General features: G+C 49.1%; 1 protein-coding gene across 1 annotated transcript in view; it reads right to left on the minus strand.

Moving 5' to 3' along the window:
- The window catches only part of VPS45 (vacuolar protein sorting 45 homolog), a 216,785-nt gene that overhangs the window by 79,398 nt on the left and 118,249 nt on the right, over positions 1-19,138 (minus strand). The window contains exon 12 of the mRNA XM_078671388.1: positions 18,468-18,575. Within this exon, the coding sequence (XP_078527514.1) occupies positions 18,468-18,575 (108 nt within the window). The remainder of the gene's footprint in view (positions 1-18,467; positions 18,576-19,138) is intronic.

The following is a 19,138-nucleotide window of genomic DNA, read 5'->3' on the forward strand; positions in this document are numbered from 1 at the left end:
TCTAGAACACACTGTAAAAATAGGAATTGTCTAAGTATCGGTTTCACATTGGTTTGATGGGTAGCAAGAAACATCTAAGATAGCCAATTCTCACTTATCTATCTAACCCTGGTGAACTTACCTATACACACTGTAATATGTCTCTAGCTTATAGTCAACGCCATGACATTACCCCAGTACCACACCATTAGTAATACGATCTTAATGGGAATTTGATAAGGTGACAAGTAACTGTCAGGAATATGGTGCCTTCATTGGAAACCAGGTACATTTTGAATATAGAAGTAATATTCCAAGATGGCCGATATGTTTTTGTAGTTTTCAAAGGGACATGTCATTGAGATAGACTGTTCCAAGATGGCGGCCGTCCTTTCGATCTGTGTAAAGTTACACCTGTGAATCCACATCTGTGTACAAAGTAATTCCACTTGTTTATATCCCACTCGGGCGAGTGTAGGTCTATATGACAAGCTGGATGTAACAGGATAGACATTGTAAACGAGCAAGCGGTCACGTGGTTACAAGGCCCAATCATCGACCTGTTTCTCACGTGAGGTGCTGGGCCAATCAGAGTCTAGCTACACAGAAACGCTGATAAATAAACTGCTAGCCCAACCCATGACGCTCCGGTGTTGAGGAAACGCCGTTTGCAGGACCTCCGCGAGTAAGCATACAAACGCGGAACCTGGTGATGAATAGACGGTGAGAGTAGGCATGCTGATGTTAATTTCCGCCCGTATGGCGTTTTCCCCGTGTCATTTGTCCAGGCACCTCAGGAAGGGAGGCGGGACCCTACTTACCGATCGGAAGGGGGTCTGAGATTTTTGCACAGAGCCAGAGCGGTAACGGTATGAAAGCAAATGTCTTATCTAGGTAAAAAGCATTTTTAATCCATAACAGGGTGCAAAGTGGATATTAAATATGCAGTATTGCTACAGGCAGATGCCCACATATATACATATGTGTGTCTTATGTTTTTGATTTCCAGCATTTAGAAGCACAGTACCGCTGGCAGTGACATCGTAAATATACGTTGGCCCTGAAGAAATTGCCTGATATTATACCTAAGGCAATGAAACATGTCGGCTGCGGGTTGAGTATGAGGCGATAGGTAGTATTCATATCTCACCCTTTTATATTACATGTTGAACTGCAATGCAACAAAAAGATATCAATAAAGTACGAGTAATATCTTGCTGCGCAGTTTAGTGTGTGTTATATGTTGAACGCTGTTAGTCTTGTGTCACATATATGTTGTTTGTACACTGCACCATTCACTGTTATTTTTCTTACTTTGGGTCTTGGACACGTTTTCGTTAAGCTATTTGACACCGATGATGAGAACAGGGCCAACCTGGTGAGTACCAACCAGGGGCCCCATTGGTGGTGCGCCCGTGAGGTGTCATCTAGCTATTCACACCTTTTCCTAAATGTTGTCCCTTTGAGTGAATGTCTGTATTGTGTTGGATGGTTTTCTGTTTATCAGAGATGGGCTCAATTTTTAACGTTGGCAACAGCCTGAAACGGTGGTATAATCTCTATGAATAGAGATATAACTAGAGTGCTCTCTGGACGATCTAGAACTGTTTACAGCCTGACTTATTTCTGCGTTGCCTTGAGGACTGGGTCATTGTTTGATTAGTGAACACATTCCTATTAGACAGCATCCTTTGGTCACTGGCCAACCACAACGCATAGGATTCTAGGAACCTTCGCCTGCCACACTGCAGCACATCCTAGGGACAGTAGTCCACCATAATGCACTGCATTGTAGAGAAGCAGGCTCTACAAATCTACTCGCCCACTTGCTATGGCGAGTCACATTTTATCAGGGTGAACTATATTTAAAGCCCACTCACCCCTTCTGGCGAGATGACAAACAGGTGTTCTGTTCACTCACAAAGTGAAGGAGCATTAAAGATGCTTTTAAATCTTGTTTTTATCTTGTAACATTTATTTGTGTTCAGAGACAGAGGTCAAAAGTCTGTTTACATCTCCAATTACTTTTCCTTCTCTTACCACAAAGTTCGAGGATTTTGTAAAGTGAACCGTCTGACAAACATGCTGTACAAAAAGTGTGAAATTAAAGCCTGCAAGTAGGATGGAATGTTTTATTCGAACACACATTTAAATAGCTAAAAAGTGAACTGTTATAAAACATTTCAAAATAAATTTCAGTAGTTATGAAAGCCCTTATTTTGTAATTCTTTGTGATGAAAAAATATACATTTTAATAGGATTAAAACAAATCAGAACACTTTACTTGCCGATGTGCAAATGATAAATATGTATGCCGAAACCCAATTTCCACAATTATTGTTTATACACTATATAATTTTAGAAGTAAAACTGCATGTTAGTGGGAAAGGTTTGGGCCATTTTAATGAAAAATGTTTTGCCTGTAAATGGCAGCACACTACCACCTCACCTCATGCTTTAGTAATATATGTATCAAAAGTGAGTTTTTAAAGATGTACTGAGAAACATTCTGCCCCTGCTCTAATGGTAATGCTATCTTATTTAGCTGAGAGGCAAGTCGGGGTCATGCGTACCCTATATGTGGGTTAGATTCTTTTAATGGCTGGAGCAAACGTTTAGTCTATTAAATCAAACCAAATCGTTTTTTGTACAGCAGGAATGCTAAACTCATACTGGAAGGCGCTCTCGTATGTGATAATAAAGGAAAAGGTGGCTCTGAAAAATAAAATATTTGCCTGGGATGACATAATGAAACCAGTTTATGGGTCAAGTACATTACAGTTAGATCAAGTAGATTATTCAGGTTACTAGACCTGCAGGTCTAGTAACATTTATATGATTTTTCAAGGCCTGTGACAGAAACCCATCACACCGTTACATATCCTACACAACCCTCCAATGCACTGTAGTACATACAATGGATTCTAACTCATCACAATGCAGCGCACTCCACTGGATGAATACATACGCCACTGCAGTAACAGGATACCCAAACGACAGCGACAATGCACCTAATGGAATACTAATTACTACACCTGTCTGATTCCTAGGGACAGTATCCTAATACGCTGCACCTTGGGGACACTCACTCAACACACGTTACTGTTGTATAGAGTCACAGGCCATTATTCTCAGCACCTTCCTATACCGATCTTCTATAATGTACTCTATCCTAGGGACGTCAATAAATCAAACCCTGTGATATTCTGGGACACTGCTGGTTTGATCTCAGCCCTCTAAAAGCACAGATGCTACAAGAGCGAACGTCTGAAATGGAGACTTCAAGTCTACCCGCTTCTTTAAGAGGAGGCCACATAAATATATAATTTAGCAGCACATAAAAACAACACACCTCATAGCCTTTCATTCCCTACCTAAACAGAACATAGGCCCTGCATGGATGTATCCATGTGTACTCTTGTTTAATAACCACCAGTAGGTCTCTAGTTGTTTGTAAATAATGTTTCTCTTTAGATTCTGGGAATTGGGGATGAGAAATAGCTCCCTTTTACATAAAGAAAAAACACCAGAAACATTGGCCTTCAGAAAAATTAAACAAGCATTTACAATGCAATGGTTTTGCCTTTGTTAAAGTTTGAGCTATTGGCATTGCTCTTGACATTATTTTTATTTATGTTTTTTTTAACATAAATAAATGGCATTGTCATTTACAATGCCACTAGCTTTATCTCTCGCAAATGACACACACAAACACCCACAGAGAGCCCCCCAACACACACTCAGAGGCCCCCCCACACACACCCACACAGAGCCCCCCACACACACACCCACACAGAGCCCCCCACACACACAGCCACAAAGAGCCCCCCACACACACCCACACAGAGCCCCCCCACACACTGTGAGCCCCCCCACACTGCGAGCCCCAAACACTGCGAGCCCCCCACACACTGCGAGCCCTCCCCACACACTGAGAGCCCCCCCCCACACACTGAGAGCCCCCCCACAAACTGAGAGCCCCCCCACACACTGAGAGCCCCCCCACACACACTGAGAGCCCCCCACACACTGCGAGCCCCCCCCACACTGCGAGCCCTCCCCACACACTGAGAGCCCCCCCCACACACTGAGAGCCCCCCACACACACTGAGAGCCCCCCCCCACACACACTGAGAGCCCCCCCACACACTGAGAGCCCCCCCCACACACTGCGAGCCCCCCCCACACACTGCAAGCCCCTACACACACTGCAAGCCCTACACACACTGCAAGCCCCACACACTGTCTGGCAATGTACATCAGGCCCTCAGAGTTCCATACAGCTTTGGAGAGAGTTATTCTGCAACTGTTCATTATAAAGAATATATTCTTTCCCAACTATACATTAAAATGATATTGCAAGACACCTGCAGTTCCAAGACTTTTTTAAGTAACCCGCTTTCGGACTCTTTCCCCTTGAAGGTCACAATGCTCCTTGGTGACTTGAATTGCCCATATTACAAATGTTATGGTGACTTGAATTGCCCATATTACAAATGTTATGGGGAGCAGTCACAACTGCTGCGTGGAGTGCCCCTCCCGCCCGCCGTAATCCGCTAAGTACTGCTATCACGGGGGTCTTGCTTCCCCCACAGTTCGCTACCAGCGGGGCCCCAGGCCGCCTCCTGGTAGCGAAGTGTAAAGACCGCGTTGTAATGGTTGAATCCCAAATAGCATTAGTCCTAGTAAAGTGACATATCACACAGGCCTGGCGAAGTGTATCCGTCCTTAGAAATTTAAACATGTAAGCTAAGTTTAGATATGTGCAGGGTTCTTCATCTTCCAATGAATAAGGGCAGGCACAGCTCATAAAAATATGAACATTGGTTACATTTTTGTGACGCAGAAATTGACTGAACAGGAGAGACAAATGAACAATTCCTAGTAAGGAGGAAAACAAATGCACCAAGTCTAATGAGACTGTATTATGCATAAACAAATACTGGATAACTGATCACTGTATCAACCCTGTGGTCTTTTGTGGAGGGAGAGGGGTCTAGGAATTTATGTGATTGAATATGGAACTTGAAATATAATGTTTCTGCAAACGTCAGTAAAAAGATCTCTAAGAACAATGTTAAAAACACAAGAGGACATCACATTACTATCTCTCCCTCACACTTCAGCTTCACTCCATGCATAAGTGGAGCCACAATTTTGCTGCCATATGATTGCAGCACGCCTCTATCACCATACACACAACACAGAATGCATCCCATGTAAGCTACACAGTAAACCTACACTCTACTAACAATGCACAACAAATGGAGGAGCCTCTCACTTGCAAGCACTTCAGGGCCTCGTCAGGGATAGGATGCCAAATACAAATTCTAAACACAAACACAATGAGTGAGAGGATGGGAAAAGCCGATGAGATATGAATGGTTTGTGGAGTTACAATTAAGCCAGAAAACAAGCAGACCAGAAGAACAAGTTACTTACCTTCGGTAACGATATATCTGTAAGAAACAGTAGTTAGTATTAGATTCCTTACCTTAGAATATCCCCAGGCGTCAGTCTGGATCCGGAAACTTTTGCGTAGCAGTACCCCTGCGCGTCGGTAGGCGTCGTCTGCAGGCGTCCCCTGCGGCTCCGCGTCGTCGGCGTCGTGCGCCGTGATGACGTCGCTGGAGTATATAGACGCCGCCTCCGCGCGCTGACGTCAGTTCTTTGCACACAGCTTTTCCGCGCCAGAACACGCAGAGCCATGTGAGAACCAACACTGGTGCCATTTGAAACTAGGGCCCTGAAAGGGATGTCCCTAACCCTAGGTATCAGTTCGCAGAACGGGGAGGATGGGCGGGGCGGTAAGGAATCTAATACTAACTACTGTTTCTTACAGATATATCGTTACCGAAGGTAAGTAACTTGTTCATCTGAAAGAAACAGGTTAGTATTAGATTCCTTACCTTAGAATAGATACCCCAGCAATACCAACCCCGGTGGTGGGTCTGCGAACCAATACAACCTACACCAGAAAGTCCTGGAGGACCGAACGGCCAAAGAAGCCATCCCTCCGGACTTGACTGTCCAGGCAGTAGTGCCTCGCAAAGGTGTGCAGCGAGGCCCACGTGGCCGCCTGGCAAATGTCCTGCAAAGGGACTCCCCGGCCCAGGGCAGTAGTAGCCGCCGTGGCCCGAGTGGAATGGGCCCTCAGCCCAACAGGAGGCTCCTTCCGAGCCAAAGAGTAGCATGCTTTGATGCACAGGACGACCCACCGAGAGATGGTCCGTTTCTGTACCGCCCTTCCCTTCTTCTCACCCACGTAGCCAACAAACAGTTGGTCATCCACCCGGAACTGGCGTGTGCGATCCATATAGAATGAAAGCGCACGTTTTGGGTCCAGACGATGGAGCCGCTCTTCATCCTTTGAAGGATGCGGAGGCGGGAAGAAGGAGGGCAAGGTGATGGACTGCCCAATGTGAAAAGCAGAGACAACCTTGGGCAGGAAAGAAGGTCTGGTCCGAAGAACCACCTTATCAGGATGAACAGACAAGAAAGGAGGTTGAACAGAAAGAGCCTGGAGCTCACTCACTCTCCTGGCAGAGGTGATGGCTACCAGGAAGGCCGTCTTTAAGGTGAGAAGACGGAGAGGACAGGAATGAAGGGGCTCAAAGGGAGCGCACATCAGGAAAGTCAAAACCAGGTTCAAGTCCCACTGAGGCATCACGAACGGAGCTGGAGGATACATGTGCGTGATGCCCTTTAAGAATCTTAACACAATAGGGGACTTGAACAAAGATGGCTGATCAGGTAGCCTCAAGAAGGCGGAAAGGGCAGAAAGATAGCCCTTGATAGTGCCCAGAGCAGAGCCCTGCTGGGCAAGGGAAAGGAGGAAGAGGAGAACCTCAGATAGAGGGGCAGAAAGGGGATCCACAGCCTTTGCTGTGCACCATGCCACAAATCTGTTCCACCGGCAGGCGTATACCGACTTTGTGGAGGGACGCCTGGCTGCCAGAATGACATCACAGACTTCAGGAGGCAAGTCAAATGGCCTCAACTGTCGCCGCTCAATCTCCACGCATGGAGGTGGAGACTGGACAGGTTCGGGTGGAGGACCGTCCCCTGCTGCTGCGACAGAAGGTCCTCCTGAAGGGGCAGGCGGATCGAGGGACCGACTGTCATGCTGAGTAGCTCGGGATACCAGTACCTTCGAGCCCAGTCCGGAGCCACAAGGATAACTTGGGCCCGGTCGCGCCTGATCTTCTTCAGCACTCTGGGCAGAAGTGGTATAGGCGGAAAGGCGTACAACAGACCGCAACTCCACTCGCGCCGAAAGGCGTCGCCGAGCGAGTGCCGTCTTGGAAACTCCAACGCGCAGAACTGATGACATTGCGCGTTCTCTTCTGTGGCGAATAGATCTAACCAAGGCTCTCCCCATTGCTGAAAGAGGCCTCTCGCCACATCCGAGTTCAGACGCCATTCGTGATCCACCGAGCACCGACGGCTGAGTTCGTCCGCCCTGGCGTTCAGAGAACCTGCCAGGTGTTGAACCGTCAGAGTCACGCCCTGACGTTCCAGCCATTGCCAGAGGCGCAGAGCCTCTTGGCAAAGGGTCCACGACCCCACACCGCCCTGTTTGTTGCAGTACCACATGGCGGTGGTGTTGTCCGTGAACACCTGCACTACACTCCCGTTGACAAAGGGGAGGAATGCCTTCAGTGCCAGGCGAATCGCCCGCAGCTCCAACATGTTGATATGGAGCCGGGACTCCGCCGGAGACCAGAGGCCTCTGATCTCCGCCTCTCCCAAGTGGCCACCCCAGCCTTGGAGGGACGCGTCCGTCACAACCACGTGCTCCGGCTGGGGAAGGGAGAGGGATCTGCCCCTGACCCAATCGCGGTCTGTAAGCCACCACTGCAACTGTCTCGCAGTGCCCTCCGAGATCAGGACATGGTCGGATAGGTTGCCCTGATGCTGGGCCCACTGAAACTTCAGGTCCCACTGCAGAGCCCGCATCCGCCATCTGGCGTGATGCACCAGAAGGATGCAGGAGGCCATCAGCCCCAGAAGCCGCAGCGTCAACCTGACCGAAACCCGGGATAACGGCTGAAAGATGGGAATCAGAGCCTGAATATCCCGGACCCGCCGTTCCGGGGGATAAACCCGAAACTGCGCCGAGTCGAGAACCGCTCCGATGAAAAGGAGCTTTTGAGAGGGACACAGGTGTGATTTCGGCACATTGATGGAAAACCCCAACTCGTGCAGGAGGTCTGCCGTCATCTGAAGGCGGTGGACGACTGTCTGGGGCGAGCCCGCCTTCAACAGCCAGTCGTCGAGGTAGGGGAAGACTGAAACCCCTAACCGGCGCAGATGAGCTGCGACCACCGCCATCACTTTCGTGAACACCCGTGGGGCGCTGGTAAGGCCGAATGGGAGCACGATAAACTGAAAATGCTCGTGGCCTACCGTGAACCGCAGGTAACGCCGGTGGGCCGGCAGGACGGGGATGTGAAAGTACGCATCCTGCAAGTCCAACGCTACCATCCAGTCTTGTGGGTCTAGAGCAGCCAAGACCTGAGCCAAAGTCAACATCTTGAACTTCTCCTTCCGGAGGAAGCCGTTGACGTTCCGTAGATCCAAGATAGGACGCAGGCCTCCCTTGTCCTTCTTGGGTACCAGAAAGTAGTGGGAGTAGCAACCACACCCTACTTCTGGCCCAGGAACGCGCTCGATGGCCCCCTTGGCCAAGAGGGCCGTAACTTCCTCCTGCAGAAGTGTCAAGTGGTCCCCCGACACACGGTGGTTCTGCGGTGGCATGGCTGGAGGAGTGGACTCGAAGGGGAGGGCATAGCCCCTTCGGACAAGCTGCAGCACCCACCTGTCCGATGTTATCGCGCGCCAGCGGGAGTGGTGATGGCGAACCCTGCCACCCACTGGCGTCACGTGAGCCCGAAAGCTCGGACTAGGAAGGCTTGGATGCCGCAGCGGAGGGAGGCGTGGACTGACCACGACGCTGGCCTCTACCGCCACCACGGCGGAAACCACGGGCGCCACCGCGCTGGGGAGCGCTCTGCGCCGCGTGGCTGGCAGCACGTGTGGGACCTCCTCTCCCTTGGCCACGAAAGGGCCGAAACGAACCCGTCTGCTGGCGCTGGGTCTGGGTCGAGAGACCCAAGGACTTGGCCGTGACCCTGGAGTCCTTGAAGCGCTCCAGCGCGTGGTCCGCTTTGTCACCAAATAGGCGACTGCCATCAAATGGCATGTCCATAAGCGTATTTTGGACGTCTGGTGAGAAGTTGGCAGATCTCAGCCAGGCATGGCGACGAATCGCCACCGTAGTGGACATGGCCCGTCCCAGTGAGTCCGTGGTGTCCAGACCACAACGGATCGAGTACCGCGCCGCATCCCGGCCTTCAACAAAGGCCCGGGTGAGCTTGTCCCGCACTTCCTGGGGGCATTGCGGCAAACACTCCTCGACCGTATCCCACAGGGAGTGGGTGTAGCGGCCCAAGAGGCACGCGGTGTTACAAGACCGCAGCCCAGCACTCAAAGAGGAAAACACTTTCTTACCGAATTGGTCGTACCTCTTTGATTCCCGGTCGGGCGGAGCCGACGGAAATGCGGACTGCGAAGTGGAGGCCTGGATCACCAGACTCTCCGGGGAGGGATGGGTGGACAGGAAGGCAGGGTCGTCCGCGCAGGGACGGTGACGCCTGGCAACGTTCCGGTCAACCGGCGCACCAGAGGCGGGCCTGGACCAGGTGCCCAGAAGGACATCCGTCAGGGCCTCATTAAACGGCAGCAGAGGCTCCTGGGGGCATGACTGCGGTTTAAAAACTTCCGTCAGGATATTCGGTTTGACCTTCGCGACGGGGAGCTCAAGGTGTAAGGCCTTGGCAGCCCTCATCAGGACCACCGAATAGGCAGCACCCGCCTCGGACGCCACAGGGGACGGAGAGACAAACCCAGGGTTGGGCGACTCGTCCAGGCCACTGGCATCACCCAGATCACCTACCCAGTCCACATCGTACTGGCAGGCACGGGATAGAGGGTCCTCAGACCCCTCCCAACCCTCTCCATACTCCTCCTCGTCATACCCATATTCTGGGTCGACGATATAGACATCGGGGTCAACAGGCCCCATCGGCGTCGGGTCCGGCGTCGGCCGACGCCGGTCCGGCTCCGAGTCCGGAGTCGGGGAGGAAAGGGGGGTGGCGCCGCGCGGCGTCGGTGCCGGGGACCCGACGCCGGCCGGAGCCGACGGCGGAGTCGCTGCACCACGCGGGGGCGGTACCATGGGCTGGCCCACAGGAACCGACGCCGGAGAGGCCGGGAGACCAGCCGGCGACGAACCAGAGGGAGCCAGCGGCGCCGGGGCCGGAGCCACCGGCGGCGCCGGGGCAGGAGCACCCGAACCGCTCGGGCCCCCAGACGGGACCGACGGGCCCGCAGGCGCCGAAGGCCCCGCCGGAGAAGACCTCGCCCTCATAGCAATGAGGAAGGCCTCGATCTCCTCACGCGACGCGCCTTCCCCAGGGACCGACAGGTGTGGGGCAGACGGCGTCGGCGACCCATGCGGGACCGCGGGGGTGGGGTCACCCGAGCCCCCGGCCGCAGCACGCGGGCGTCGGGGGGAGTCGGGGGTGCGATGGCGACGCCCCGACTTCTTGTGCTTACCTGACGAGCCGGAGGAATGGTGGCGACTCCCGGAGCGCCCATGGCGGCTCCGCGACCGCTCCCTCGACCGCTCCCTCGACCTCCGACCGGACCGGGACCGCTCTCGACGCGGGGCCGACAACCGGAGTTCGAGAAGCTTGCGGGACCGCTCCCGCCTAGCTTTTCCAGTCAAGGCCCGACAGTCGACGCAGGACTCCACGTCGTGGTCCGCGCCCAGACACCGGAGGCAGAGTCGATGGTGGTCGGTGACCGACATCATGCGGTCGCACTCGTCACAACTCTTGAAACCGGGCATCCTACCGGCACCGTAAAGATCAATCAGTTAACAAAAAACTTGGTCAAAAGACCGGAGTACTGCTCTTCGGATCTGCGCTAACTGGCGCGGAAAAAAGAAGAACAGACGTCAGCGCGCGGAGGCGGCGTCTATATACTCCAGCGACGTCATCACGGCGCACGACGCCGACGACGCGGAGCCGCAGGGGACGCCTGCAGACGACGCCTACCGACGCGCAGGGGTACTGCTACGCAAAAGTTTCCGGATCCAGACTGACGCCTGGGGATATTCTAAGGTAAGGAATCTAATACTAACCTGTTTCTTTCAGATATGCAACGCTGTTATTATAGGTCCTCAAGTTTCAGCTTCATTTCTGTCTGTACACAGTACCAAACACAGTAATAAATATCTATTAGTACATAGGTCACATTGCAAAATATATACACATTCACAAACGTGATAGGGCGTAATACCGACCAGGCACACAATCGTGAGTGGCTAAAACGTTTCGCAGTTAATAAACATTAGGTGCTTAATGTTAAAACAGCACACCTTTTGGCCTTGTTGCTGAGCGTATGAAATAATCCGGACTGTAAAAGGGTTCTGACTATTTGCTCATTATCTCTTTGGCTTCTCTGCTGAGCGCACTAAGTGATGTGAAATACTTGGTTTGCTTACGCAGAGACCGGACTGCTTATAGCACTATAAAGCGGGGGGCGGGGTGCCAGGCTCCCGCCTCCACTGACATGGAGTTACGGTCATACCAGCGCACACCTATTGCACCTCACATGCTCATGAGGTCCCTGCCAGTACCCCCAGTTACAGTGTAGTAGGTAGGTTCATTTTATCTAACACACCGTGCCGGAAAGGCTCAGTCAGTACAGTGCCGGCTGCCTGATTCTGGTATGTGCTTTGCATCTGGAGATGAGACACGTGAGGCCAGGGGCTAGTTCCTTTATTAAATATCTGCGTGCCCCCTCCCAACGGACCTGGGTTCGAGTCTCGGTAACGACGCCAAACATCCTGTGATTCTGGGCAAATCACTTAATCTCCCCGTGCCTAACAAAAATGAATGTGTGTCCTCATGTAACGTAACTGGTGCTATGTAAAGCGCTCTGATACCCGATTCGGTTCGGGTCTAGTTCGCGCTATATAAAACTCTGCAAAAAAAAAAAAAGCATTTGCAATGCAATAGGTCTCGCATTTGCAAGAGTTTAAGCTATTGGCATTGTAAATGACAATGCCTTTTATTTATGTTTTAAAAACCAACACGAAAATAAAAGGCATTGCCATTTACAATGCCAATAGCTCAAACTCTCACAACTGCGAGACCTGTTGCATTGCAAATGTGAGCAGTTTTTTTGAGTGTTCAGTGAAATGTTGTTTAGCCTCTGATGTGGCCAACAGTAGAGTAAACTTGAATAATAGCTTTATGGAATACTGAAATCATTTTGACTGTTCGGTCATCATGGCACTTGAACAAGCTAATGTATGTGCATATAATCAGGTCCGTCCCTAATAGCATTTTTCAAGTTTCCTAACCTAGATCCAATCGTAATCAAATATGAGACATCTGTTGTAAAACATAGGACACCTGGTTGTTAAACCAGAACTAATTTTTAAGATGAAAATTTAGAGGAATCAGACTGTTATGGTCGTGCCATTTAATAGCGAAGGTTTCGGAGCCATGATGAGCATAGATCAGGGGTGTCCATGTGGGACCAGGAGGGCTGAATTCACCCTAGGTTTTCAGGAGATATATTTGCATGCGATGCACCTCAGTGCAACTAATTTAAATAATGGCGACCATACACCATCATATTATACGCAGCATTATATATTAGAGGGTTATTTATCTATTGCCCCCTGCAAAGGCACTTACTTTTGCCAGAACAGCATGTCTAAATTGGAGGAAACGTCCTGCAAGAGGTACGTAAATACCAAAAAGTAGCGAGTTTTGAGGTATTCACCTTTTTTATAAGAAAATGGCCTACCCAGAAAATGCCCTCGCTCTGAACTTGTGTGCCCCCCAACTGAGTTTTCGCATTTGTAAGTGCACCCTTAAGAGAGTGAAATTACACCAAGCCGTGTTTCATGAATCTAGATGGTGAATTTTTGTGTTTTTCTTTTTTGTATGGCTGAGCCCATCTTAAGGGCAAAACAAACATTGCAAGTCGGTTCCATACATGTTAGTGGTGATATGCTAATGTGGGACCGACGCTTGCTGTCTTCAGTTCAGATTCACACAAAATCTGTTTTTGTGTATAAACGAAAAAAGGGTATTTGTCAAGTCACGTTAGGTAAAAGGGAGTGCAAAAAAAAGCATATCAAAAACACTTATTGATTTTCTTTCTGTCAGTTACCTACATTTTAGCTTATTTGCCTATTTTCACTCGTGCAACACCAAATTAGGAGATTGGCTGGATAAGTAATTTTTGTATTTATTATTTTCAAAAACACTCAACTTAATTTCCCAAACATCGGTGGCCATGAATAACTCGATTTTTTGCCAATAAATAGTTTAAAGAAGGAGCTATACCGATTCTAAGCCCTGGAATGTGCAAGAGCCAGGTTGACACGCAGTAATGGTGCTCAGTGTTCCGATTTGAAAAGATGAAAGGCTGAGGTTGCCCTTATTGGAACTCTTGGCCGACAGGTGTTAAACACTTAGATCAATTACCTCTTCATTATTACCAAATATGTAACAATTCAGCTTCATTATAGCCCCCAGGCCGGCCAGTCTCACTGTCTCAATCCTTCGGGTTCAAATAAAGATGAACACTGGACGCGTGAAAACAAACAATTGGGGCACTTTTGGACAATATTCTTCCTTGAGAACACAGCCCCCTCGACTGCCCTGTGTGCTCTTTGGCGCCACACGTGAAAACAGCAGCGCGGGAAAGCAGAGGCTTTCGTGATATTTTGCACTGAAAGGAGATCCGCCCGCACTTTCATCAGGACGAATATTATACACAATACGGGGCATGTGATCGACTGCACGTGGTGTGAAGGTGTTCCGATCCAGACCGCGCCTACCTTTGATCCCTTAAGAAACCGCACATCTGGGGCTTCCCTCTTCTGCAGGTTTTGAGGCAAAGAGGGCGATTGTGGGTACATTTTGTATATATTTCTATAGGGTTTGCAACAAGCTCCTCTCTTTCTGGGAGCTGGAAACAATTTTTCTACTGCGTGTTATAGCGCTGGTCTGCTGTTTCCAAGCGCTGTAAATAACTGACGGTATTGTATTCACCAATTTCAAGACTCTCCATTTCGACCTTTCAGTATCCACTATTGGCAGAATGAGTTACCTGCACAGGATCACACATCTTGGTCAAACGTTGAAGCCCGGATTAGAGCCGGCACAATAGTTAAAACATACCCTTGATCGTACCCTGCGATTGCCTTTAAGGCAAAGAGTGCACCTTTCTAAATATCCATTCAGTCAACACGCCTGTGAGGTAATGTTCTTAGAAATGTGTTTAATTAAAAAGAATAGGATCGCTCATGAGTTTGGCGCTGACACATTCCTAAACTGTGAAAATGCGAACCTGTCAGAAGGGCGAAAGCGTGGCCTGAATTCACGTCCTTGGTGCGCCTGCGTACGTGACTTTCATTTACCACTACTCGGAAAATATGGAAACTAGCTGTCTCCGTGGAGCAGACGGGGGAGGTGAAAGTGAATGTACGCGATGCGCCCGTAAGCAGAAAGTAAGCACATCAATACATTTCCTCCATGACTCGCATTTTTAAGTATACTTCCGTCTCGCAGAACATGTGCACGCTCGGACAGGCTGTTGGCGCTGGAAGGGAGATAAACCATGTGCGCACCCGGACAGGCGATGTGCATGCGCGTGCACATCGCCTGTCCGGGCGTGCATATGGTTTGTCTCCCTTCCAGCACCTAAACGATGACAATAGCGTTCGCTGGGCGAGACCTAAAACAAGCACTGTGGGGGAGAGATCGGCGGCAGTGAAGGTGCCTGCGAGAGGCTCTTGTGGCGTCTCAAAAGTGAAAGCAGGAGCACGAGAACAGACGCTGCTGACGCCGCCGTACACGCTCACAGCTCATGCCAGCAGCAAACGCGCGCTCACAAGGCCAAATCCGAGACGGAAAATGCGCGCGTCCGACTCGTGTCCACATATTCAGTAAGCATATAGGTATACTAAAGTATACAAGAGGTCCATCGCTACGCTCGACCTAAAAAATGAAGGTGTCCCTGCCTTTGACAGGAGTAGGTTTGTGGGTGTAAATCAGGCTGCCACACTATGAAAATGAACTTTTCCCTGCTTTGACAGGAGTAAGTTTGTGGGTGTAAAATACTTTTTCAGGTTGCCACACAAAAGAACGCCTAGAACCCCACCCCTGATCTTGAATGTGTGAATGCCGCCGTTCTGCCTTGGAGGCCGGTGCGTAAGTGCACTTTACGACCATCACATTCCACCAGTTTTGATTCTGTAACCAGGATTAGAAGCCGACGTTCGTAATGTGCTTCTGTTATACCATCTCCTGGTTCCCATCAGTATTTACAGCTCTGGTCTTCCATTTACCATGGGCGGCTCTCACACATTCACACACCTGGGGTGCATTAGAGAAGTTGTGTTTCCGTTTCTCTTCATTCTCAGTCTGGGGTGTCTGACGACCTCACCGGAAGACCATGGGCCGCTTCTGACTTATTCGAAGCAATTCACGGAAAGTAACTTTTTGTAATCGTGAGTGTAAATGGAGGACATGTACATACAAAATCTGTCACAACGATAGTAGTGTGTGTGCTTATTTGAATGAAGCACTACTGCCTACAGATGTCTGAGGAGTTACCTTTTCTTAAAGTAACATTTTCAAATAAATGTTGCTCTACATTCAAGATCGAATCAACAGACACGTAATAATGTTAATTCACCAGGCCTGCAAATGATCCATTTTGCCTAACTTTGTTAAGAATGCAAGGCAAAGTCCGTAGAAAGACACCAGCCACTAAAAAACTGTGCATCCAGTGAAATAAAAGAAGAAATCTAGCCCACCCGACTTCCTATCTATTTTAAAAGTGAATTAAATCACTGCTTTTGTTCCAGTGTGAGAACAAGCACTTGGGGCCAGATGTAGGTGGCCAATTACCGGTCGGTAACGGCCGAATTCGGCCGTTACCGACCGGTGAGATGTAGGTCACTCAATTTTACAGAATCGGTAAATTTACCGATCGGTAAATTTACCGATTCTGTAAAATACCGAGTCGGTATTTTTACCGAATCGGTAAAATTGAGATGTAGGTGGGACTCTTCTGAGTCCCACAAGCCTTACCGAATCGGTATTTTACCATCAAATCCTATTTGATGGTAAAATACCGATTCCGGTGTGCATGCACATGTGTGCGTGCACACCTGTGCCATATGCCTGCCACATGGCACCCGAACCCGTTTTGGGGGTGCTAGAGGGTGTCAAAGTGACACCTCCTGCACCCGTGTGAAATTCGGTATTTACCGATTCGGTAATTACCGAATCAGTAATGCCCATTCATTCCTATGGGCTTCAAAGCCCATAGGAATGAATGGGCATTACCGGTCGGTATTTACCGAATCGGTAAATACCGAATATTACCGATTCGGTAAATGCACATCTGGATTTACCTACATCTCGGTACTTCTATTTTACCACTTCTTAAATACCGAATCGGTATGATTCGGTATGTAAGAGGTGGTAAAATAAAATTACCTACATCTGGCCCCAAGTGCTTTGCATGATTTTTATTTTTGCAGTGTGCGCTTTGCTGTTTTTCTTTCTGAGTGTATATTCTGAGATGCAGCTTTTAATGAGCCCGACCCCCACCTTTCTCTCACCCTATTGCTGCCTCCAGCACGACCAAAGCACCCCACCTTTGAAAAGATCCAGCCCCTTGCAGTCAAACCCCGTAGCAGCAGCCCTTGAGTGGGGCAATCAACATGACAGCGCTACAGTAGGTTAAAAACAGCAATGGATTCTGCCTGATCACAAAGACACACACATCACATGCGCCCCACATCTGGCACTTATCAGAATCGAGGTAGAAGCTGCGTTTATGCATCAGATTTACTTAGTGTTCATCAAGCCTCGGTGATTCCACAGAAACGAACACAAGAGATCATTTGAAGTCATCCAAACATCATGTTCTAGAGGTTTTTTTTTGTTCTCCTTGCCAAATCATTAGGGTATCTGGAATACTTACAGTGTAAATGCCTTGCACAAAAAAAGGAAGTTACCAGGGCTGTGTCCCGGTCACCGGCAGTTGGGAACGAGCAACGCAATCTGAAAGCACATACAATGAAACATAATATACCTTTAGCCCAATGCGCCAGTGATGTGAGCAGGCGGCCTCGAGGACTCAGCGCGCACCATCCGTGCAGTGCGAGCCCTAAATTGGGAAACACTCCGGTCTCTGGGAAACCCCTCGGCACGGGGGGGGGGGAACACACGGAGAGCGGGAGGAGGCGGGGAAGACAGGACAGCACACGGAGAGCGGGAGGGTGGCGGGAACGGGCACACGTACGGCGGGTGGGGGGGCGGGAAGGCAATAAATAAAATAACATTCACACTCACCTGGACTTCTTCCGGCGGCGGTCGGCATGGACTCAAGAAAACAAACCCAAACGAAACTCCGCCCACTCCACATTTACCAACTCCGACGGCTGCATCAGTGTAATCCGGCCCGGTAGAGATGGGGCCGCCTCCAAGACGAACGGAACCACGCCCAGGGAAAAAAACACGGGAACGCCCCTGAATCTGGTCCGGCCTTGACGGACAGATCCGGCTCCCAATGGCTAGCCTCCATTTATGAAACTAGCCAATGGGAGCCGGGGGCGGGTCATCGATCCCACATAAGACTCATAAGGTTTTTTAGCGCATGCGCACTACGTGCGCACTTGCAGGCAAAACCTAAAAAGGAACAAGAAGGGGATTAGAAAAGAGAAAGTTTCTTTCAAGTCTCCTATATAATGATTCCTTATAAGACATGTGCTAGGACAGCTTTAATCTCTATGTTTACAAAGTAAAACGCCAGTTAATGACTAAATAATTTTCACAGGACTGGATTTCAGGGCAAACTGTTTATTGTGGTTTTCCGGATTCGCTACAGAACCTGAATGATTTTTTTTTAAACTGTGCCCACTGGATTAGTGAAGGGCTAATCTAGCTTTTCTCTGGAATGGAAGGTCGTTTTCCCTGGAGCATGAACCACTGTACAGTAGCACTAACAGTTGTGCTACAACAAATACAAACAAAGTATGTTTCAATGTTTTCCTAGTTTTTACTTTTGTATCCCCTACTTTGAATGTATGGAAAAAAACAGCTTTCTCCCACACTATCAAGAGTGTACAAAAACTATACCTACTTGCTTTATCAGTGCTTGTTCTATAACTAAGGTCATACAGAGTTTTGTATTAAATTCACAGAACTTCACGAAGTGTCAATCACTGAATTCTATTGAGGAATGCTCTCACATTCTTCTGCCCATCAAGAGACGTGGCGCAGAAGCCTGCACTACTTCGAATAATAAAGAAATGCTGCCGGCTCCCCACAAACGGTGGCAGGTGTCATATATAGGTCGACCAACTTGGCTATAATTACCTTAAGTCCTTTGAAGAACTGCTTTGTGATGGCCACAGCATCCTTAGGACTGAAGAGGTCACTGCCACGCGATCGTTTCCCACCATAGTCCACCACTGCAGAAATCAACTGTACAGTAAAGAAAGTGGGATTTCTCTTAAAAAGTTCATACCCCATTTATTCAATTACATTTCCCAATCTCTGTTCTAGAGCACAAAAGAAATAGGTAAAATCATCAACTATGATGTCTAGCAAAAAAGAAACATTCAACAATGATAAAGAATACTCTGTGAGGTATCTCAAACGAGAATTGAAGTGAGAAGAAGGGTGAACTTTGGTATAAACATTAATCGAAATATTGGCTTGTGGGTTGATTCCTGGCAGAAAATAGTTGAAACACTTGACAGTATATCCCAATCATGGAAGCTGATCAACAACAGTGCATTACCCCTTCAAACACTTAGGCCTTGATTAAAATCACATGAGTCTTTGGCCACAACAGCAGCAAACTCATTCCCCGGTCCTGGTTATCCGCTTTTTCTGACAAGCGGCAGCATATAATGCTTCCCCTGTCACATCCCGATATTCCTTTCCCTCTCTCAACCCTTCTTTTTCCTTGCCTTCATTCAGGCCCCCTCCTCTAACATTTACTGCTACATGAACAGGATGCACATTATAACAAATGAATTCAA

Source organism: Lissotriton helveticus, chromosome 12, assembly GCF_964261635.1.
Source record: "Lissotriton helveticus chromosome 12, aLisHel1.1, whole genome shotgun sequence".
NCBI lineage: Eukaryota > Metazoa > Chordata > Amphibia > Caudata > Salamandridae > Lissotriton > Lissotriton helveticus.